The sequence below is a fragment of the Caretta caretta genome, chromosome 1, assembly GCF_965140235.1.
Source record: "Caretta caretta isolate rCarCar2 chromosome 1, rCarCar1.hap1, whole genome shotgun sequence".
In the NCBI taxonomy this organism is placed as follows: Eukaryota; Metazoa; Chordata; order Testudines; family Cheloniidae; genus Caretta; species Caretta caretta.
Genome location: NC_134206.1, coordinates 127,608,329 through 127,633,156, shown reverse-complemented (window position 1 = coordinate 127,633,156; position 24,828 = coordinate 127,608,329). Strand labels below are relative to the sequence as shown.

The following is a 24,828-nucleotide window of genomic DNA, read 5'->3' as shown; positions in this document are numbered from 1 at the left end:
CCTGGGGCTCCCGCAGCCCGTCTGAAAAGCAGATGTAATGGAGCAGCAAAAGCTATTTTTTTAGAGTTAAAAAATTAGAATATTTATGACAGGAGAATACCCTTTTCACATAACTGAAATGTTTTTTTCCCATAGGGAATAATGAAATGAGGGCTTCTTTGCTGCCTGTCTAGAAGGCATTTGTCAATTTTACTTTCTGCCTGTGAATTTGACAAAAGCTCTTTTTCTTGGAGGGCTGATGTGGTGGTGCACCCTGGTTCTGCCTCTTAGCCCTCCACTCCTTGTGCACCCTCCTCCTTCTCCCCCCACCTCTCCCCAGTTTTAAAGCCAGGGAGGCTGAGTGCCCAAGCTCTCTGCCTCTCTGGCCCCGGAGCTAGGGTGTGGAGGCTAAGAGGCGGAGCTGTCTCTGAATTTTTTTGTGGGTAGGGATCTCCATTTTCCATTCAACTCTGCTTTTCTCCCCCTTTCCCTACAATGCAGTGGGCAGGGGGTAGGGTGGTATTGATGCAGCAGAAGCAGTAAGGGAATGATTCCATTTAGAAATTACAGGATGTGTCTCGGAACACATGTTCAGTTGATACTCCAATACAAACTTTCTTCTTAACACATTTGCTCTTTAGGCCCACAGGTTGGATACCAGTATGGTATTTGGTCTGCTCACTATGGGTAGAAACAAATGTATCTTCACTTTCTAGGATATGCTAGATAATGATCTTGTGTTCAGTACAAAACTTTTTGTGAGACAGTATTTCTAATTTATACTTGCTATTTTATTAATTATTACTACCTTTAGTCTAATGCCATGAGCCCATGATTGAGGATTGTGGCCCCATTGTGCTAAGCATGCTTATGTATGTGTGTGACACACACACAAATGTACACAAACTCTCTGTCTCTCGGCCTTTATTATTAGTTGTTGACTTGTACTTAATAGTACCAGCATGTTTTGATCAACCTCTCTCTTCCTTCTGACTTAAATGAGCTGGAATGTATTTCCTCATGTTGCATAGCTTGTTTTTGACTGCTGGGTGTAGTAGTACTACTGAAAAAGCAGTATTTCTCAATTGAAAGAGGAAAGAGTATCGGTAGGATGGGTGTATTTATTGTCAGATTAATATTTGGGAGCAGATGTTTCTTTATAGTAGTGCTTAGAGGCCCTAGTCAAGACTTAGGGTCTCATTAAAGCTAGTCCCTTTGTCATTGGTGCAGCAGCTACCAACATCCACATCATAATTTTGTTGTGCAAGTCAGGATGGTCTTATGGTTAAGTCATAGGACTGGGTGTCAAAAGATGTGAGTTCTGTTTCTGGCTATGGCACAAACTTCTGGCAAGACACTAAACTTCTCTTCCCAACTTTCCCTAAAGTTAAAATTAGGACGATAATCCTTTACTAGCTCACATTCCAGTTTGTGAAATATCCTTTTGAGAACCTTGAATGGAAGACACTATAGAAGTGCAAGATGATGAGATATGAAACTTCTATTAAGACATGACTTAAATAATGAAAAAAATGGTTTGACTATAGTGTATTTTTCTTCATTTAGACACTTCGTCATAAGCAGTTTTCCAAATTTAGATCACTGTTTATTTTTCATTTGGACTGCACTATGTTGAATACAATATAGGAACACAGGAATTGTCCTGATAAAGATAAAGAACAGTGGCTCGCTGAATCTGTAATAGTGGCCAGTATCAGATGCTTCAGAGGAATGCACAAGAACCCCTATGACAGACAATTATGGGGAAAACCTACCTACAAAGTGAAGCTTTATTTCTAAGCTTGGCCAGTTAGTTGTTGGCTTGTGCCCTGAAGAGTGAAAGTTTATATCTTGTCTAAGGCAGGGGTGGGTGTCTCTCCCCTACCTGATTTAACTCTCGGAAATCTTATCCATATACCAGTCAAATGCACCTAAAAATCCTACTGAGCTCTTGGTCTTGGAGGTATCTTGTGCAATGAAATCCACAAGTTAACTATGCATTATTTTAGAACGCTTTCTTCCTTGAGACTATGGAACAACACCATCTTACAGAATATCTTATTTGTTTTACAAATGATTTATTGGCTCAATATTTAATAAAGACTTTTTTGTTACAGATTTTGGACCTACCATGATGAACGCTTTTTATACATGTTAATGGAATATGTACCTGGAGGAGAACTTTTTAGTTATCTGCGCAACATGGGGCGTTTCAACAACAGCACAGGACTGTTTTACTCTGCAGAGATTATTTGTGCAATAGAATATTTGCACTCCAAAGAAATCGTTTACAGAGACTTAAAACCTGAAAATATATTATTAGATAAAGAAGGGCATATCAAGCTTACAGATTTTGGATTTGCTAAAAAGCTGGTGGATAGGTAAGATTTTTAAAATCACACTTAAAAAGTAAAACAAGTTTGGGTGAGAAGTAATGTTTACTTTCAGTGCTCAGTTTTGCATTCACTCTTAGCGTTGTTGACATTTAAGAGAACCACATTACACCCTTACTACCAGGAGGAAAGTAATACTGAAACAAACTACTGTACAGTAGATAGTATTCAGCAATATTTATAGCAAGTAGCTCCACTGTGGCTAAGGAATCGTTTTCTACAAAACATTATGGATGTTTTTGTGCACTTGATATTTCAGTACTTGCACTGCAAAATGCCAAGTGACTCATGTGAAATGAGCAAACCTTAATATATGAACATCATTGTTAAAATGTGATATTAACCGTTCAGATTTAGAAGTAAAAGTTGTTTAACTTTGGAATGCATTATAATTTATTTTCTTGTTACTGTTACATTTTGAGAGACTTTTTGAAAGTAGAGGGGTCAGAGTGCATTTCAGTTTGGATTAAAGAAAATTTGGTAATTCATTAGCATATTGTATTATTGAAATACAATTACGAAAAAACTTAGACTGAAGGCATAATGACAGTTTCATTGAAAAATCTTATGGCCCATACCATCTCCCCTGTAGATATGCTGCTGTATATGTTTCGTGAAACACATCTATTGCCTTTCTCTGGTAGAAAGGGGTATTTGTTTGCTGATCATGTAAGGGTGAAGTCTGAATAGTGTATCTTGTATCTCTTGGTCTATCCATAAACCTTGGAAAGATGGTAATGGGCACAGTGTAAAAGAATATATTTAGGTGTTATTTGGGAGGAAAGGGGAGGTGGTTGTTAGCCATGTGAGGATGAATTTAAGAAGGAACAACTTAAACTGAATATTAGAGAAAAATCCCTGACAATGAGGACTCTGTTGGCCTGCAGGGTAAGGGAAACCCCATTTGATTTGGATGCTAAAAACTAGACTGGATCATATACTAATGCTAACAATATTACACAAACTTGATGAGAGATTATGCTGATCTCTATGATCACTTTTCTTCTACTTTAGCATATGTGGGGATTTTACAAAGGGGACCCAAATGGAAGTGGCTCAGCTGCAGCTACCCTAACATATACCTTTAAAGTGACAAAAACAGGACATGGCAGGCTGAATCAAAACAGCAAGGTCACTTGGGAAACAAACTTTTGCTTGCATCTTTCCAATCCTGTGCTGACTAAAGATGATGCTGGTTGGGCATAACCTCAGTTGACTGGTGTTTTGTTATTTATAAAAGATTCTTCCAACTCTTGTGAACACCTAAAACACATTGAGGCTAAAGATCAATTGAAAAATGCCAAAGATCAAATATGTGTTTGATTCTGTCTTAATTCAGTTAAAGCTGGGCATATATGAAATCTAGTAGCTCTTATTTGTAAAACATGAATGAATCTCATGTGTTGAGGTTGTCCTGAAATAGTAAAGGTTCTTAAACATTGGAGGTCAGGTTTGTGATAAAGTGAGGTTAATTTTAATTTCTGAGCACCACATTTCACTGGATTGTCTGGATTTGTTTTACATTAATAATATAGAAATGATTGCTCCTTTCCTGCCTGAATAAATTTAACTTAAACATTGTTTTGAATGGAAGATCTTTAATGACTGTCTTAATAGACATTATGGAGACAGTACCTGATTTACACAAGTGATTATAACCCGGTGGCGATTCTTATTTCAGAAACTCATAAAACTTCAATTCACTGAATTCTGTTAACTAACAAGAAACAAACCTTTATTGCATGTAGTAAATTATTTGGCACTATTGTATTTGGCACTAATTCCCATGATTTTGTTTATAAATGTAGATACTGCCACTTAGTGACTGATCTAAATTTGGTGTTTGGGGTGGTTAAGTATAATGGATATAACTCAGCATCAACAGTGTGACTGAACAATATACATTGATTTTAGCAATTTAAAATCCAGAACAAAGGGAAAGTGGGTTAATTTAAATATATTCTGTAATATTATACTGTAATACCTCTCCTGTATTTTGTATACTGTTTACATTTTCTGTCCTATTTCAGAAAAGTAGTTGATAAGATTATAGTCTGGCACCTTGCATTAGGTTGGACTTGAGTATGGTAGAGTGGTGTGTAATTTATAGCTACTCCAACTGTAAAAGAGATAAGGAGAGTAATAAAAAGTACGCTCTTCAGCAATGGGGATGGTATTTACCAGCCACAAATAGTAATTTATCATACCCATGCTGCTAGTTGTAATCTCCTTCTGGTGGTTAAATATTATTCTCCCTTCGTATTATTGTGAACTTAAAATGACTACAATTTCTTTTACTATATATCGGGGTGGGCAAACTATGGCCCATGGGCTGGATCTGGCCCGACAGGGCTTTGGATACAGCCTGTGGGATTACCAGCCCTGCGCTGCTCCTGGAAGTGCCTGGCACCGCAGCCCTGGGGGGTGGGGGGGAGAGAGAAGGCTCTGTGCACTGCCCTCGCCTGCAGGAACCGCCCCCTGCAGCTCCCATTGGCCGGGAATGGGGAACTGCGGCCAATGGGAGCTTCGGGGGAGGTATCTGCAGGCATGGGCAGTGCGTGGAGCCCTCTGCCCCCCCACCCACCGGGGCTGCAGGGACATGGTGCCGGCAGCTTCCAGGAGCAGCAAGGGGCCAGGGCAGACAGGGAGCCTGCCTTAGCCCCGCTGCGCGCCACAGCCACCCCAGAGCCATTCAAGGTAAGCGGCGCCAGGCCAGAGCCTGCACCCCAATCCCTCCTGCACTCTGCACCCCAACCCCATGCCTTGAGCCCCCTGCCACACCCCACACCTCTCCTCCTGTACCCCTGCCCTGAGCCTCTTCCCACACCCCAGCCCCCTGCCCTGAGCCCCTTCTCACACACCGCACTCCCTCTTGCACCCCAACCCGCTGTCCTGAGCCCCTGCCGCACCCCTCCGGGACCCCAACTCCCTGCTGTGAGCCCCCACTGCACCCTTCCTGCACCCCAACCCCCTGACCTGAGCCTCCTGCCGCACCCCAACCCCAGCCCTACATTCATGGCCCTGCATGAAATTTCCCTACCCAGATACGGCCCTCCGGCCAAAATGTTTGCCCACCACTGCTATATACTAGTGTGCATCTATAAAACCAGAGCTATCGTAACACAGTTGATTGCAGAGAAGTAGTGGCTTTATAGCTATAATGTATTATGTATTATTGTGCATCTATAAAAAGGGAGAGCTTTCCTAATACAATTGCAGAGACGTAGTGGCTATATAGCTATAATATTTTAAATTTATAGAGCACTTACCCCAAGGTAGGAGCTGTACAAAAATATAAATACAACAATTCAAAATTCTGAAAACTAACACAGCTGCTACAAAGAAACTGCCCAGGCCAGGTTATACATCAAAGCAGAAGTACCTCAAGATTATCTGTGTTGTTTCTCTCCTCCCTCAAAAAGGAATTAAACAGAATTATACCATTCCTAGTGCTTGTACCCTGGCCTTTAGATTATTCTATTACTTACATTGACATCTTTCTAAGGATTAGAATGCCTTATAAAACATGACAAGCTTGTGTATCACTGGTTCACACTTCATAATGTTTGCATGTAAAGATTATTCCCTTTCAAAAATGGCAAAAATGTCAGTTTATTGATATTTCCTCTTAAATGCCTGAAGTAAATTGCTGTCAAAGTATTCTTAAAAAGGAGTAATTAAGATTAATGGTTCAGGAGGGTATCATTTTAACATGAAATGTGACGATTTCTCACTCTTCTGTTCCCTTTAGTTTGTGGGTTACTTCATTTTTTTTTTTTTCCCCGTCATTCCTACCTTTGGCCGAATGAGCTGGATGCCACAGGCCAGGTCGTAACAAGCCCATGTGCAGCATACAGAAGATAAATGAGCCCACACAGAGTTCCCCACCGTGCCTTGATTTAAACAGTTGCAGTTTCTGTATTCAAATGAGCACAAGGTCTGCTGCTTTGGTAAGCCGAAAAGGGTGGAGAATGTCATCCCAGGAAATAACAAGAAGACGTGGGCCAGGTTAAACCCTCCCAAATCCTCTCACTGATTGTCAGGTCACAACGTGTAAGGGAGCAAATTGTGCCAGTCTCCGTGATTGCGCAATCTGCACTGTCCTTCCTGTACGCATAGCTTCTCGGGTCTACCTGAGCTTTCCATGGAGCGAGGCAGCTCCATATTACGCTTTCTCCCTAAAATAGTAATTTTTCAGTCTGTGAATGATAAGGTGGTGGTTTCTGGCAGGTAAGATTTTTCTTTAGTTTTCTATTCTCTCCTGCTTCTTTTCTCCAACCGTCCTTAGAAAACAAGGAGCTATCTCTTTTCTGCTTATTTTATGTTTACTTGTCCTCTTTTCTTCCTTCTCTATCACTCACTGTTTTCTTCCAATTTTCCGCTTCATGTGGGTGGCTTCCTCCAAAGTAGTGTGTCCTCACTTCACTTCCTGATTATCTTTTTTTCGCTCTTGTTCTCTCACCCAGGACTAAACGTACTTTTGAGATTAAGTGCCTAGACATCAACAGGCATGTGATTAGGAATATATATTCCAATTACCTCAAAAGCAAGAGTGGGAAAATGGGAAGAGATAAAAGGAGAAAAGAGAGGAAGATACAGAAGCATCAGCAATAGCCTGAAGAAGAGAATGAGCATATAAAAGTCCCATATTGGTTTTAATTTCATTCATGTGTGGTTTTTAGTGGACACAACACCTATTTTAAGCTATTACTTCTATACACCATTTTCCTATTTCTCTTGCTGTCTCACTCCTTTCTGTACTGCTCTCCCTCAGATGCCTTCCCTAAAAACATGGAGAAAAGGAGCTTAAGTTTTGGAAAAGACTGCTAATACTCCATCCAATGCAGGGTTTCACTCAAGATTTTAAGAAATGGCTTTGGAGCAAGCCATCACAACATTTCAAGGTGTAGGGAAATGTTTTACATGGTAGAAATTTTAGATAATTTAGCTATTTGTTTCCTTCTAGTGTTTTAACCTAAGTTAAAGGTGAGGAAAGCGTTCAGGGAAGTCAAGGTACTTCAGTTAGTGTGGTGAAGTCAGCATCATTAAAGTTTTTGGAGTATTCTTGCTCCAGCACAATAGATGTTTAATCCCAAGCCACAACTGGCCCATAGAATGTGATTTATTTGAGCAGAACTTTTGTAACAACTTTAATTTCCAATACTGTTTGAAACCGGTGAAAATAATAATATTAATACTACTAAGATGTTTTTGGAGACACCCACACAATACTTCTGTGCAAAATTAAGTTATTATTTTGTAGATTACAATTAGCAGTTTGTTTCTCAGTTGATGGAAGCACCACAATAAGAATAATGTATCTGCCTGAGTTGAGGTGAAGGATATGTTTAATATATCTCAATCATTATTGTTTGCACATACCTTGATCCTGCTACAAATACAGACCAATGAAATTCTACATGGACATGATTTGCCTATGCAGAACAGTTATAACCCGGGACCCCAATCCTCTAAAGGACCCAATCAAACTTCCATTTAAATCAATGGATAGATTCCCATTGACTTCATCATGAAATTAACTGAATTCTAAATTCATTGGGTTAGGGACTACTATTCTACCTATCTGTAAAGTGCTCTTGCTCTCTCACTGTAGAAATGAGTGTCTTACAGGGCAAAGTATATAAGAGCTGGGGATAAAGCATTGTCAGCTGAGGGAATCTGGGTATGGAATGAACTTCCAAAGGACATTCAGTAAATCCAGTGTCTGACCATCTTCAGGAAACACTATTAAATTCTTTTTGAAGGGTTTGAAAAATCCTTTACGTTGTTGCAAGAATGATACTAACAATATAGATACCCCACCTAGGCACCCGACCCTCCCTCCCCCCCAAAAATAAAATAAACCAAACCCCTTCCTCCTATACAGCCCCACCCAAGTAAACCTTGACATCCACTGAGGACTTGGCTATTCCTCTGTTGACTTTCAGTAAACACATTCGGATACTACAGTGATGGGATCCAGCATAAAACCCTACAATCTTAATTATCTAATATTTTGACTTGTTTAGTTATAGTTAGGGCTGTCAATTTATTGCAGTTTTAATCACACTATTAAACAATAGAATACCAATTGAAACGTATTAAATATTTTTGGATGTTTTTCTACATTTTCAAATATATTCATTTCAATTACAACACAGAATAAGAAGTGTACACTGCTCACTTTATTATTTTTTATTACAAATATTTGCACTGTAAAAAACAAAAGAAATAGTATTTTTCAATTCACCTCATAAACGTACTCTAGTACAATCTCTTTATTGTGAAAGTGCAACTTACAAATGCAGATTTTTTTGTTAAATAACCGCACTCAAAACAAAACAATACAAAACCTTAGAGCCTACAAGTCCATTCAGTCCTCCTACGTATACAGTCAATCGCTAAAACAAACAAGTTTATTTACATTTACAGAAGATAATACTGCCCACTTCTTATTTATAATGGCACCAGAAAGTTAGAACAGGCATTCACATGGGACTTTTGTAGCCGGCATTGCATGGTATTTACGTGCCAGATATGCTAAACATTTGTATGCCCCTTCATGCTTCGGCCACCATTCCAGAGTACACTTTTCCATGCTGATGATGCTCATTAAAGAAATAATGTGTAAATTAAATTTGTGACTAACTTAGGGGAGAACTGGAGGAGAATTGTATGTCTCTGGCTCTCTCAAGCGCATTCTGCCACATTTCATGTTACAGCAGTCTCAGATGATGACTCAGCACATATTGTTCATTTTAAGAACACTTTCGCTGCACATTTGACAAAATGTAAAGAAGGGTTTTACATTTTTACCAATGTGAGATTTCTAAAGATAGCAATAGCACTTGACCCAAGGTTTAAGAATCTGAAGTGCCTTCCAAAATCTGAGGGATGAGGTGTCGAGCATGGTTTCAGAAGTATTAAAAGAGCAACACTCTTATGCAAAAACTACAGAACCCGAACCACCAAAAAAGAAAATCAACCTTTTGCTGGTGACATCTGGCTCAGATGATGAAAATGAACATGCGTTGATCTGCACTGCTTTGGATTGTTATACAGCAGAACCCATCAGCAGCATGGACATATGTCCTCTGGAATGGTGGTTGAAGCATGAAGGGACATACAAATGTTTAGCGCATCTGGCATGTAAATATCTTGCATCGCTGGCTACAACAGTGCCATGTGAAAACCAGTTCTTACTTTTAGGTGACGTGAACAAGAAGCAGGCAGCATTATCTCCTGCAAATGTAAACAAACTTATTTGTCTGAGCGATTGGCTGAACAAGAAATAGGACTGAATGGACCTGTAGGCTCTAAAGTTTTACATTGTTTTATTTTTGAATGCAGTTATTTTTGGTACATAATTCTATATTTGTAAGTTCAACATTCATGATCGAGGTTGCACTACAGTACTTGTGTTAGATGAATTGAAAAATACTATTTCTTTTGTTTTTAACAGTGCAAATATTTGTAATAAAAAATAAATATCAAGTGAGCCCTGTACGCTTCGTATTCTGTTATAATTGAAATCAATATATTTGAAAATGTGGAAAACATCCAAAAATATTTAAATAAATGGTATTCTGTTAATAGTGTGTTTAATTGTGATTTTTTTTTAATCACTTGTCGGCCCTAGTTCTAGTTGAATACATTTTGCTTAGACAAGCTGGGCAAAGCCTTTTCTGATAGCTTAAAGTTTTAAGAACAAGACTAGATGCACATTGTTATGAAAATACAGCTGCAATCAATGTTCCCTCTAACTTTTTATATCCGTGTGCAGAATTAATTTTGCTATGTGCACCAATAGGGAGGTGATGTGTGGCGGGGGTGGGGCTGAGGGCTTTGGAGTGTGGGTGGGGGCTCAGGGCTGGGGCAGAGGGTTGCGGTGTGTGTGGGGTGTTGAGTGCTCTAGCTGGGGGTGCTGGCTCTGGGGTAGGGTTGGGGATTAGGGGGTTGAGATGCAGGAGGGGGCTCAGGGCTGGGGCAGAGGGTTGCAGGGTCAGGGGGTGAGCGTTTTGGCTGCGAGTGCAGGCTCTGAGGCAGGGTTTGGGGTGCAGGCTGCCCCAGGGCTGTGGTAGGGGGAGAGGATTCCCCCCAACCTTAGAATCATAGAATCATAGAATATAAGGGTTGGAAGGGACCCCAGAAGGTCATCTAGTCCAACCCCCTGCTCAAAGCAGGACCAATTCCCAGTTAAATCATCCCAGCCAGGGCTTTGTCAAGCCTGACCTTAAAAACCTCTAAGGAAGGAGATTCTACCACCTCCCTAGGTAACGCATTCCAGTGTTTCACCACCCTCTTAGTGAAAAAGTTTTTCCTAATATCCAATCTAAACCTCCCCCACTGCAGCTTGAGACCATTACTCCTCGTTCTGTCATCTGATACCATTGAGAACAGTCTAGAGCCATCCTCTTTGGAACCCCCTTTCAGGTAGTTGAAAGCAGCTATCAAATCCCCCCTCATTCTTCTCTTCTGCAGGCTAAACAATCCGAGCTCCCTCAGCCTCTCCTCATAACTCATGTGTTCCAGACCCCTAATCATTTTTGTTGCCCTTCGCTGGACTCTCTCCAATTTATCCACATCCTTCTTGAAGTGTGGGGCCCAAAACTGGACACAGTACTCCAGATGAGGCCTCACCAATGTCGAATAGAGGGGAACGATCACGTCCCTCGATCTGCTCGCTATGCCCCTACTTATACATCCCAAAATGCCATTGGCCTTCTTGGCAACAAGGGCACACTGCTGACTCATATCCAGCTTCTCGTCCACTGTCACCCCTAGGTCCTTTTCCGCAGAACTGCTGCCTAGCCATTCGGTCCCTAGTCTGTAGCTGTGCATTGGGTTCTTCCGTCCTAAGTGCAGGACCCTGCACTTATCCTTATTGAACCTCATCAGATTTCTTTTGGCCCAATCCTCCAATTTGTCTAGGTCTTTCTGTATCCTATCCCTCCCCTCCAGCGTATCTACCACTCCTCCCAGTTTAGTATCATCCGCAAATTTGCTGAGAGTGCAATCCACACCATCCTCCAGATCATTTATGAAGATATTGAACAAAACCGGCCCCAGGACCGACCCTTGGGGCACTCCACTTAATACCGGCTGCCAACTAGACATGGAGCCATTGATAACTACCCGTTGAGCCCGACAATCTAGCCAGCTTTCTACCCACCTTGTAGTGCATTCATCCAGCCCATACTTCCTTAACTTGCTGACAAGAATACTGTGGGAGACCGTGTCAAAAGCTTTGCTAAAGTCAAGAAACAATACATCCACTGCTTTCCCTTCATCCACAGAACCAGTAATCTCATCATAGAAGGCGATTAGATTAGTCAGGCATGACCTTCCCTTGGTGAATCCATGCTGGCTGTTCCTGATCACTTTCCTCTCATGCAAGTGCTTCAGGATTGATTCTTTGAGGACCTGCTCCATGATTTTTCAGGGACTGAAGTGAGGCTGACTGGCCTGTAGTTCCCAGGATCCTCCTTCTTCCCTTTTTTAAAGATTGGCACTACATTAGCCTTTTTCCAGTCATCCGGGACTTCCCCGGTTCGCCACGAGTTTTCAAAGATAATGGCCAATGGCTCTGCAATCACAGCCGCCAGTTCCTTCAGCACTCTCGGATGCAACTCGTCCGGCCCCATGGACTTGTGCACGTCCAGCTTTTCTAAATAGTCCCTAACCACCTCTATCTCCACAGAGGGCTGTCCATCTCTTCCCCATTTTGTGATGCCCAGCGTAGCAGTCTGGGAGCTGACCTTGTTAGTGAAAACAGAGGCAAAAAAAGCATTGAGTACATTAGCTTTTTCCACATCCTCTGTCACTAGGTTGCCTCCCTCATTCAGTAAGGGGCCCACACATTCCTTGGCTTTCTTCTTGTTGCCAACATACCTGAAGAAACCCTTCTTGTTACTCTTGACATCTCTGGCTAGCTGCAGCTCCAGGTGCGATTTGGCCCTCCTGATAACATTCCTACATGCCCGAGCAATATTTTTATACTCTTCCCTGGTCATATGTCCAACCTTCCACTTCTTGTAAGCTTCTTTTTTATGTTTAAGATCCGCTAAGATTTCACCATTAAGCCAAGCTGGTCGCCTGCCATATTTACTATTCTTTCGACTCATTGGGATGGTTTGTCCCTGTAACCTCAACAGGGATTCCTTGAAATACAGCCTTCTCTTGCCCCAGTAGCCCAGGGCTGGGGGAGTGGCACCACTTTCTCTCTCTTCTCTTCCCCAACCCCTCCCTACTTCCCCCCCCAGCAATGGCAGCTCCGGGGCTGGGGGAGAGAGAGAAAGAGGTGCCTCTCCCCCCAGCCCTGGGCTACTGGGGTAAGAGAGTGTTGGGGGGAATCCTCTCTCCCAACCATAGCCCCAGGGCAAGCCTGCAGGGCCCCCTGATAGCCTGCTGCGCCACTGCACAGCTTAGTGGGAATTTAAGCTACAATCCTACATAAGACAATTTCCATGCCCTTCGGTTTCCTGCTTTATTTTAATTCCTACCTTGTGAACCTAAGATATAAAAAATCTTGTAGTGTTTTAAAATAATTTGTCTACTCCGTTAAAGATTAATTGCCTTTCTGCTTCAGTTATATTTTCAGAGAAAACAGAAGCATGCAGCCAATAAATATTCTGTAAGGCTGGTCACTTTTCCCAGAACTTTTGTGTGGGGGAGGGGGTTGCCATTTATGAACTTGGTGAACTTTATTATTGATCTCAGCAGAGCAACTTGAGTTTTTTTAAAAATTATCAAATTATTTACGTTCCTGAAACATGGAATGAATGTATTTTATAAATCTAGAAAAATAAAAAGGTAAAAGCACAAGTATATCCAGAAGAATGCCGTGTGAGAAAAATAGATACGCTAATGATTCCAGTGGGACGAAGAGTTAACACACTCGCCTGCAAATGTGTGTGGGCAATCAGTTAACATAAGTAGTTTGTGATAAAATTAGCAGTCAAAACAGGTGGCCTGTTAGGTAGTAGTAAAACCCAATAGTCCTGTTTGACCAGGTACTCTCTAATTATATTTCCCTACACTTGTCATTTTCCTTTTGCAAGTTGAGTAATTTTATCCATTACTAAACTGTCAAGTAGTTAAGGAAACAGCTCATTTTAATTTTATTGTTAGCAGTAAGATACGTAATCTTTTGTGCACTGGAAGCAATGCTCTAATATTTCATAAGGCCTCTTCTATCTGAAAAATCTGGCCACAAATAAGTTGTGACGGTCAGAATCCAAGAAGATTCCAGCTCCCTTCTGTGCTGCATGCGTTGTTTTCTGTCCATAAAGTCCATAGTCAGAGGCTAGAATCTGGCTCAGTAGCACTTGACAAATTAATGTGAATGAAAAATCAAACCCTAAAATGATATGGTTCTGTTTTTTATTTGTGTTTTGAAATTTTCATTTTTTAAGACTGATTGCATACCTTGTAATGCATTTATAGTCCTCTTTCAGGCTACTGCTAGATGGCACTAGTGTGTAAAGCAGGGTTGTGTCTGGGTATTTGTATGTGTTAGATTGTATTTTCTAATCATCAGACATTTTCCAAATTTTAAAAATAATACCCCAAGCTTCTTATGGTAAAAACTGAAGGAGTACCTTCAGGCTAATGAACAGTTTCAAGAAATGCTGGGCATGTAGAGGAGTGTGTTTGAAAATGTATTCTGACAGTTCTGTTGGAGCAAAACATCTTTAACTTTTGCCACATTTAAAAAATTATCAAACTTAAACTCCTACAGTAGGAGCCTGCTTTTAAAGGATTGCCTCAACAGTTTTTTCCTTTCTCATAAACACCCAATTTAAAATCTCAGGCCTGACTCTTAAAACACTCCCCGGCCCCGAGATATAGCCAATGTATAGTTTTGTTTTGTTTTGTTTTGTTTTTGGGGGGAGGGGGGAAATGTTTTTTATATCAAATGCAGCTATAGTGGTGGGATACAAAGCTTTGAAATGATTTTTCTCATTAATTCTAGGAGTACTTTTTGTCAAAATTTGACAAGGAGTAAGACTACATACCTCTTCTGTGATGCAGATGCCCCTTTTTCCCATTTCAACTCAAGAATATTCTTTAAGGCTTTATCTTTTGACTCCTTCATTTGAGGGAAGTGCAGGTCTTCAAAAATGAAAACAGGATTTTTATTTTCACACTTAAAAAGAATCTCAAGATAGTAAAGCCAGTGAAACTCTGAAAGAGATGCGGCAACGATGTTTCACAGAGAACAGTTCGGCGTTCTAGATCATTACAACAATTAGTTATCTATTGTATATAACATAGACAGCTGAATTACCACTTAATAACATTCCTTAATAATAGTGCGTAACCTTGGATAGTAAAGATACATTTTGAATGGCTAGAAATGTATCCTAACAAAACAATAAATGAGCCCTGAGTCAAAGCAGAAAGTTAAATGTGTGTGTATATGTAATATACTATAATATAAGTGTTTGCTTGAATTACATTGCAGAGCGTTTAAATTTTAGCAGACCTGTGTATCTGCGGAGAGAGGATATTCCAATAATTCTTGCGACAATAAATATTTCTAAGTAAACTGAGCTTTAAAAAGTAATCAAACACAAGTTTGATGGATCCCTATTGATTTTTAGACTGGAACAAAGTTCAAAGCAGTATAGTTTAGTGCAGTGGTTTCCAATCTTTTTACGAACAAGATCACTTTTCGAACTTAAGATCAACCCAGGATCTATCTACCCTGCCGCTGCCCCGAGGCCCCGCCCCTGCTCACTCCATTCCCCCCAACCTCCGTCACTCTGTCTCCCACATCCTCACTCGCTTTTACCAGGCTGGGGCAGGGCATTGGGGTGCAGGAGGAGGTGCAGGCTCTGGGCTGGAGCCGAGGGGTTCGGAGTGTGGGAGGGGGCTCTGGGCTGAGTCTGGGGCAGGGGGTTGGGGTGCAGGAGTGAGGGGTGCAAGCTCTAGGAGGGGCTTTGGGTGCTGGCATCGTATGGTCACACTGCACCTAATCTCATAGAATCCACTGGACAATTCATGAGTTTTACTTTTTATTAGTGCCATTTATGGTTTATAGATCCAAAACCCTTTCGGGATTGTTGCAAATCAGTGTAACATTCTCAACTGTGGGGTGTGCATTGGCTGAGCCTGGGGTAGGGAGCTGGGGTACAGGAGTGAGGGGTGCAAGCCCTAGGAGGGAGTTTGGCTGCAGGAGCAGGCTCCGGGCTGGTGCAGGGTATTGGGGTGCAAGATCAGATGAGGGGTGTGGGCTCTGGGGGGAGTTTGTGTGCAGGAGGGGGTTCCAGGCTGGGGCATGGTGTTGTGGTGTGGGAGGGGGTGCAGGGTATGGGAGGGAGCTCTGGCACGGGTCCTTCAGATGTGTTTAAAAGGGAGGGCTGGGATTCTGCTGAAAGTTGTCATTTCCAGACACACGGGGAGCCTTAAATAGCCTCAGGGGTAGGGTTGTAGCACACTGATGACTAGCAGAGATCAGAGTACAAAGTTAAATACTGAATCAGAAGATTCAAGATGGGTTTTGTCAATGGCTGGAGCTTACTGGAGGTTTTAGCAGTATTACACAAACAACTCATTGCCGCCATGCACAATGCTGAAGTTACTACTATTGCTATTCTTAGTATTACTAATACTATTCTTGACTGACCAAAAGTGCCTGCATTTTAGAGGTTTTTAAGGTCAGGCTTGACAAAGCCCTGGCTGGGATGATTTCGTTGGGGATTGACCCTGCTTTGAGCAGGGAGTTGGACTAGGTGACCTCCCTGAGGTCCCTTCCAACCCTGATATTCTATGATTGTACAGGTGACTCGGACTCAGGACTACAGCGCACTATAAGGAACATAATTTTAAATTGTCTAAAAAGTTATTTATTTACTGCATATTTAAGCTAATTTGGAGAACTTTGGCTTTTGAGAAAACTACAAAAGATGCATTTCTATATGAGCTGCAAGCTTTGTGGGTTGGCATGGTGGATGCAGTCTTCAGGATTAGATGAAAGCTGTGTATTTTACTGATTTTTTTTTTGCCTATTTCTCTCTTTTTTTTTCTTACAAAATATGTTAAATTCTAATTATAAATATTGGAAATGTCCTAGCATGAAAATAAGATGCATACATAGGAATGTGAATGGATAGATAGAATGAACAACATGATTCTAAAAATCTTCAGCTCTGGGCTGGGTGTTTGGGTGCAGGCAGGGGTGCAAGGTGCAGGCTCCAGCTTGGAGGCATTTACCACAGGCGGCTCCTGGTCTGCAGCTCAGAGGGCTCAGACAGACTGCCTGCCATGGCCCAATGCTACTCCCAGAAGTGGCTGGCTGCTGACATGTCTCTGCATGCGGCCCCCGGGGGTGAGGGGAGTAGCGGGTATCTGTGCACTGCCTGTGCCTGCAAGCACCGCCCCACTGCTCTCATTGGCCGGGAGCCAGCCAATGGGAGCTACAGGGGTGGGGGCAGTGTGCAAAGCCACCGCCCCCCCCCCTTTCCCCAGGGCGCAGAGACATGCCCGCAGCCAGGCACTTTCGGGAGCAGCATGGGGCCATGGCAGGCAGCCTGACGGCCTGAGCCCGCTGCGCCGCTGGACTTTTAGCCCCGGAGATCGCGATCGACTGTCTGAGGCTCCAGGATCGACCAGTCGATTGCAATCGATGGGTTCGTGACCACTGGTCTAGTGAATAGAGCACTGTGCTGGGAATCAGGAAACCTGGTTTCTATTCCTATCTTTATCACTAACCTCCTGTTTGACCCTGAGGAAGACATTTCGTTTTCCTGTTCCTGTTTGACCCTGAGAAAGTCATTTCACTTTCCTATGCCTCTGTTATGGGAGTTCAGAGTAGATAATTTACAGTGGCCTTTCCTGACTTTGTATGAAATGATTAAGAACAGCAGTATTCTTGACTTGCCACTTGTAATACACATTTAGAGCTTTGTGAACTTGACTGTTCCAAAGGTTAGTTTGCCTACAGTATTAATTTTAATTATAGTTGCAATCCAGCCCTTTAAAACAGTAAGTGAAAGTTTAGATGTTATGTTTTTGTTGGTTCATTTCTCTTAGAACATGGACGCTGTGTGGCACACCAGAATACCTTGCACCAGAAGTGATACAGAGTAAAGGTCATGGAAGAGCCGTGGACTGGTGGGCTCTAGGAATTCTGATATTTGAGATGCTGTCGGGGTAAGTGTTTCTCTAGTGATACTAAGTACATAACTTTCACTCTATTTCAGTATTCCGAATAACAAGTTTGAAATATCTTGGGTATATGTTATGTCTATTACTAATTAGATTATCTTGTCTTTCTGTGAAGAAAAGAATTGAGAGCCTATGAGAGAGACCGCAAAGATGTACCCAATTAGGAATGCAAAATAATTTAGCCATACAACTCCCAGTAACCTGACTGGAGATTCTGCAGCAAAATCCCAGTTTACAGTTATGAAAATATTCTGCTCAAAATTCTGCAATTATATATTCTCCCATCATGGAGTTCAGTTTGAACCTCTGTAAAATATTAATAATCTGTTATACCTTTCTCAAAGGTTGAGCATCCTGCAAACTAGCACTGTAACTTGTCTGTTTGGCAATTCTTTGAAGAGAAGTGAGCAAGCTTCATAAAGGGTAACTCACCTGATTCACAGTTCAAGAATTAAGAAAATATATGTATATATTTAAACATGTTTCTCTTTTTTCCTTAAAAAAAAACAAAACAAAACAGTGGTATGATCAAACTTAATTATTTTCTACCCTCTCACTCCAACTTATATTTCAGTTGGAGGCTTAGGTTTTTTTTACAGAAGTTTAGATTTTGTGCATGGACTATTCTTGCGCAGAGAGAGGCTACTAGTTTGCTCTAAAGATCCTGGTATAACTTTAAGACTGAGACTTTAACTACTATATCAAAAACCTCTCCTATCTTATTGAAGTTTGAACATGGAGAATGGAAAGCAGATTCTGCATTATTTTATTTTGTTCACTCTGTTATGGTGCTTTATTTCTCTGGATGAAATGTTTATTACAAGCACAGTAAATTCCAAAAAGGTGCAGGGGAATAAGAAGAGGGGTAAAAAAGCAAAAGCCATCGGGATTATTTCTTGAGTTCATATGCTTATCAACTTTATTTCCAGCAATATTTTGGGATTCACTAGATGGCAGTGTTCTCAGTAGACAAACTTAAAATCTTTGCCACTAAAGAAAGATTTCTTGGCATTTCAAATACATTCATTTAAGTATTTGAGTTAAATATTAACTAGAAAAATTAAAACTCTTATGTTGTCGGGTTTTTAATCAATGGAATTTTTAAAATGAAAAATAAAAAAGGAAAATTAATATAGTTCTTCCTGTTACAGCTATTTGATTACACTGAAAATAAAAGCCCAATTGAGTATTTCTTGTATATTATATGTAAAGACTTTAAAAATGTTTTTAAAAACTATACCTTTCCTGGTATGTGCGCTGCATGTCTGCTGAAAGTGTACTAAGAAAAAAAGTGAGGACTGATGGAATTTTATGACTAATGCTGCCATACAGCAGTATAAAAGGGTCTCTCTTTGGGCCGCACATGTGTCTTGTGCCTCTTTGTGCTCCTGTACAAGGGTATGAAGAGTAGAATGGCTGTAACCCACCCTTATTTTCCATTTACCACCTGTGGCAGCAGGACTGAACCCAGCGAGCATCAGACCTACCACTCTCTTCCGAGACTTTAAACAGGTTCTTTTTCAACCTTTTAGGAGACAAAATCTTCTCATACTTCCATTCCACAGCTCCCCCATGAAAAAAAAAATTAAAGAAAATCCAAACTAAGACACAACCTGGTATTCTAGCAGGGCGAGGCACGTCACACCAACTGCCTTGCCTTCATGGTGGAATCTAAAACTTCAGGATTCAAACCCTGCCTATCCTGCGATGGGTTGATCCCCTTCAGGAACAGACATAGGTGATACCTCTTCTGCCTAATGTCAAATATTGGTTACTTTAACAAGTTAGATGTGTCAATCTGTAGTCATGTCATCAGTTATGTTGCCAAATGAAAATTCTCTTTTAATGAAGGGATATTGGCATGAATTTTGGGTTGTTTTTATTGGGTAGCTCGACATGATACTGGAGCTTACCTAAATAGACAGGGCAGTAGGTTATCTACCATTCTTTTTTCCTACAGCTGTCAGCACTTGGATTTGTTATCCTTTTTTTTTTATGGGGGGGAGAGGCAGATGCGTCTATAGTACCTTTTTAGTGACAAAATCCATATTTAATCCTATGAGATTGATTTCAGTGCCATCCAATGGATCAGTCAACAAAGGGAGTGGTTCACCACTGTCTTTCTACAGAAATTTTCAGCACCACAACACGCCTATGATTAAGGCTAATATTTTGTCATGGATATTTTTAGTAAAAGTCACGGACAGGTCACGGGCAATAAAGAAAAATTCACAGAAGCCCATAACCTGTCTCTCATTTACTAAAAATATCAATGATGAAATGCGGCGGCAGCCGAAGGTGCTGCCGGGGTCCCCCTTACCCCCTGCGGCAGCAGCCGGGGAGCTCCTGGGGTACACCCACTGCCCATGACGGCAGGGGTACCTTACCGCTCCCTGCTGCTGCGGGAGGCGGTAGGGCCCTGCAGCTCCCAGCTGCCAGAGCTGAAGTCCTGGAGGTCTTTGTAAGTCATGGATTCCGTGACTTCGGCAACCTCTGTGACAAAATCATAGCCTTACCTATAATCTATAAGCTGGGAAGGAGGCAGTTGTGTTTTCATTTGTGTTCGTGCTAAACAGTCTAAAATGTAAATTTATAAGGTGTTTCCTAGCACAAAACCTTTGTTCTCTTGCATAAAGTCTGTTCACTCTGCAAAATCACTGCACAGTTTTATACAGCTAGGGTCATCAAACTCTTTAATATGTGCCTCAAGCCAGGTCTGAATGTAATATTTCATGAATGAAAGGATAGAATACGGGTCTCAAAGCAACTGTCTCCACCACCCCTTTAGTGATATGATCTAAATAAGCTCCAAAACACTGTTTGAATGAAACTATGAAGTAGGAAGTGTTTACACTATGTTACTACAGCAGTATAGCTTCAGCACCTGTAGGGTAGACATGCTCTTAGACATAATTTGGTGTCTGTTTTGTTTATCGTATTAAAAATAAAATTCTAAAAGCCCTTGTTTGTATATCAAAATTGATACATTTTGAAAATCTGTTAACACTTGATTTTATGTAATTTAAAGTGGGGGAAAATATTCCATAACTATTTTAACATCACATTTTTCTAATTTAGATGGATTTAAGGTGGGAAGTGCAGGTTATGAAAGTTACCACTTCATAAAAAAAAAACATACAGAATTTTTGGCAAACTCACTTTGATTCCTTTCCTAGAATTGAATTGAATACTGCAAGAGGAGAGGTTAACCTCCTAAAATAAGAATGTAATTTCCATCATAATTGCCCTGATTTTTATATATATGCTATATAGCTAGGATGTTCATTTTCCATGCAAATCTTTAACACTATAGTGTAAATGATGACAAAGTTATAAAAATGATCTTCTACAACATAAGTAATTGGTATAGTTGGCTCATTTACGTTACCACAGATACAGGAAGAGGAAAGAAGAAAGGTACATCTCTGTTTTCCAGTAGTGAACTAGAGGCTGGGAAACTGCTTCAGTAGCAATCTATTTTTTCCATCAGAAAAATATTATAACAGTAAATTCCCAACCAGCTCTAATGACCTGAAAATGTAAAAAACTTAAGCAAAAGAAACACATACACACACACACACACACACGATTTTACAAAAACTCTTCATGTAAGGAAGATGTACGTATTTCTTATACTGGCATAGGCAGACTTACACAAAGGATGTGATGTCATACCACAGTACCTGCAAGTGCATGTCTGTCAGAGCCTGTGGTCACTGGCTTCATCTGTTCATCTAGGTTCTTAAATGGCCCCCATTGCTGAGATATGAGTGCCTCTCCAAACACACAAATGTTTCTTCTATGCCTAGCTGACTGAAGGAGACTTTACTTCGAATCCTTTTTTTCTTTTTCTTACATTAAGTTGGAAAGGCTGATGATTTAAAGTGGACTGGGAATTTTCATCTGAAATCAGTGTGGTTTGTAGTCATTTTAATATCTTCTGGGAGTTAACTCCAGATGTGTGAAGCAGTTGTGCAGAAAGTTCTGACTCCTGCACATAGTGGAACACAGAAACCATGTGAAGTCATCATGAAGCAGGGTCAGGCAGTCCCCGGGAAATGTGACCTACCCCTTATGTGGCTTTGAAGTTTAAGATGGAAACATTGAATTTGACGTGGTATTTTGCAGGGAGGCTGTGAGGAGAGCACTCCAGGGGATGTACTTTTGTCAGCCTTCGTTCTTAAGCAGACAGTGCTAAGTCAACTGTCGCTTTTTATTTATATATTTATTTAAGATTGTCGGCTTCATTAATAGTAAGAGGATTATTAGAGTGGTCAAGCCTGGAGAACATGAATATGTGAATCATCATAACAAAGTCTGAACACAATAGAAGGGACACAGCCTGCTTGCCAGACATACATGGAAAAGGTGCCTACCATGTCTGTGGCTGCTGGGGTATCCAGAAGCATTGAGAACTTCAGGTGAACAGTGATCTGCAGTGGGTTCAAATTCTGGCCAGGCCTACACTGTGAAGGGACACGGTCAACTTTAATAATTAATAAAAAGTCTGGAGAGATATTTATTTAAATCTATTATTGTTACAGGTCACACCTAGATTACGTAGCTGAAAAAGAATAGAGTTGTTGTTTTTTTCATTTTGTACGTTTCATAACTATATCATCAATTTCACTGATTTTTCTTACCTTTGTATGAGTCTTTAACACAGCAACAGGGGAGAGAAACTTTAAAAAAAAAAATGAAGAGGGGGAGATATTTGTAAAATCACAAATTTGATGGACACTCAGGGGCAGGTTTGGTATCTCCATCTTTTTTTTTAAATGACTAATTTCAAGTTGGTGTGGTCCAATTTAACTTTACTGTCTGCTCCTTTTAAACTTATTAGGGACATTCATCAGATAACTATAATGTTAACTTTTTTGTTTTGCAGTTTTTTTTTAAAGGCTAACCAGCTTTTCAAGGAGAACATGCTAACCAACTTAACAGTTGCTGTCCTATCATATGTTGCTTAGTCTTTCTTTTGTTTTCTTTTAATAGTTCCACTTGGGTGCTATCAGATTTTCCTCTTATGCAGAATATGGTTGCATTTAATAGTCCCCATGTCAGTTGCTCTGAGATGTCAATAGTCTCAAGAATGGATGAAGAACTCTGCCTCTGGGAATGTATTTGATATGTAGGAGTTGAATAAAAGTGGATATATAGTCACAAACAAAATCCCTGCTCCACTGCTAGTCATGGGGATTATTTACATCACTAGTGCATATGAGTGGAAAGTCTGATCAAAGTAGTATCCTATAAAATGAACACAATACAGTGGAGTGCTTTATAACCATAACTGAGCATTTAGCAGTTTATAAATAGGACCAGTTTTCCAAGATGCTGCCATTTTGGTTTTTCTCTGAGATTAATGTTAAAGGTCAAAGCTGTGTTAAGCAATTAAGTCTTGGAAGAGAAAACAAATGTATACTCCAGCAATAGTGTACTGCTTGTAAAATGTCTCTGCAATTGTCAACAGCAGAGAACTCTTGAAGCACAAACTTGCATTCCAATACCATCATTTTACTGAATGGAATCCAGATGTCAGCATTGCTTCCTGCTCCAGAAGCTCTCTAAGCAACTGATGGAGCCCATATCTGTCCTATGTAACAATTACAATTGGACTTGAATGGCATACTTTTGCAGAAAGAAACTGCATTTTTAATTTGTGGCAGTGTAATAACTTGTATTGATTGTTAGGGAATGAATGAGTCTATCATATTTCTCAAGGTTTCACCTGGGCTTTTCCCTGGGAGAGAATCCAGTCATTTTAAAAAAAAAATGTTTTTGAGAGAAATAAGATGGAAATAACTTCCATCAAAAAAATCTTCTTGCATAAAATTCATTTAACTTGCCTTTTACATTATTAATAAATCTGGATTAACAATTTCCTGATAGATTTCTCAGGCACCTAACAGTCCTATTTGTAATGCGTGCACCAAGTCAAAAATAGGATTGAATCTTAATCATAAATACAAAATTGAAAGTTTCATGTTTAATATCCTTTGGATGAATAAAAATATTATACAGATGCAACACAGTTCTATAGACTGTCCTAAATAAGCAACAGGACATCCATTCAGTCTCTCTGCTATATAAGGGGGAATAAATTGAGCACATCCAAAATTTAATACCCTCTCTCGCTACCTTTCTTGTTCTTTCTTGCAGTTGTCCGAGATAGGAATTTAGGCCCAGATTTTTAAAGATATTTAGGCACATTTTTAAAAGTCAGTTAGGCACTTTGAAGCCTAAAGCCCACTGACATCTGGACTCTGAAGGACTTAAATCACTTTTGAAAATGAGACTTAGGTTCCTAACTCAATGAGTATAGCCGTGACTAAATACCTTTAAAAATCTGTGCCTTAGACTTCAGAAAAACACTTTGATTGTATGTTCTGAAGTTTCATAGAATATCAAGGTTGGAAGGGATCTCAGGAGATCATCTAGTCCAACCCTCTGCTCAAAGCAGGACCAATCCCCAATTTTTAACCCAGATCCCTAAATGGCCCCCTAAAGGATTGAGCTCACAACCCTGGGTTTAAGAAGTTGTGCTCAAACCACTGAGCTATCCCTCCCCCTGTTTTCCTGGGTGAATAGCTCCGCTGTTTCATGTGAGATCATCCAAACAAGGTTCATTGTTACTTTTACCTTTATGAACAAAAATAAAGTTCCATCCCCTTGTCTGCTCCTACCAAAAATATTTGTTGTTATTCTTTTCTTTGGTGAACGTATGGCCGTTTTGTTTTTGTTTGTTTTTTTTTCTTGGACACTCAAACAGCATCTAGGGACACTCTGAACTCGGTTGTTGCCTGTGACTGTGGTTTGGTAACTACAGTGTAAGAGGAATGTTAATCCAGTTACTGTGCCTCTTTCATGAAGAATCTGGTATATTGAAACAATTGTCCTGTTAGTATCTACCTGATAGACAGTAATTGTGGAACAAGAGACTAAATTTAAAAAAACAAAAACACAAAGCTGCAGAAAGAAAAATCACACAGGAGGAAAATATTTATTGTTCTGGCACTAAGGTCTTGTCTAGACCAGCAAGGGTTTGCAAAGTATTAGCACCTAATGTATACAGAGTTCACCACATTTTTTTAAAAAAGGAGCTGAGCGTGTTAAAACAGTAGGGAAGAAGCTAGCTTTTAAGGGTGTTAGAACCTAATGTAGATAGGATTTAACAAGGTTTTATTCAGCACTTCTTTAAAACATTTTAGCTAATACATTAGAAACACCAGCCTTCTTCCTAGCCTACGCAGGCATTACACTACTAAAGACTCGATGTGAAGTA

General features: G+C 40.4%; 1 protein-coding gene across 1 annotated transcript in view; it reads left to right on the top strand.

Annotated features, from left to right (window-relative positions):
* Positions 1-24,828, top strand: part of PRKX (protein kinase cAMP-dependent X-linked catalytic subunit) — a 119,206-nt gene that overhangs the window by 65,191 nt on the left and 29,187 nt on the right. Inside the window, exons 3-4 of the mRNA XM_048860036.2 lie at positions 2,097-2,360; positions 17,409-17,528. Of these exons, the coding sequence (XP_048715993.1) occupies positions 2,097-2,360; positions 17,409-17,528 (384 nt within the window). The remainder of the gene's footprint in view (positions 1-2,096; positions 2,361-17,408; positions 17,529-24,828) is intronic.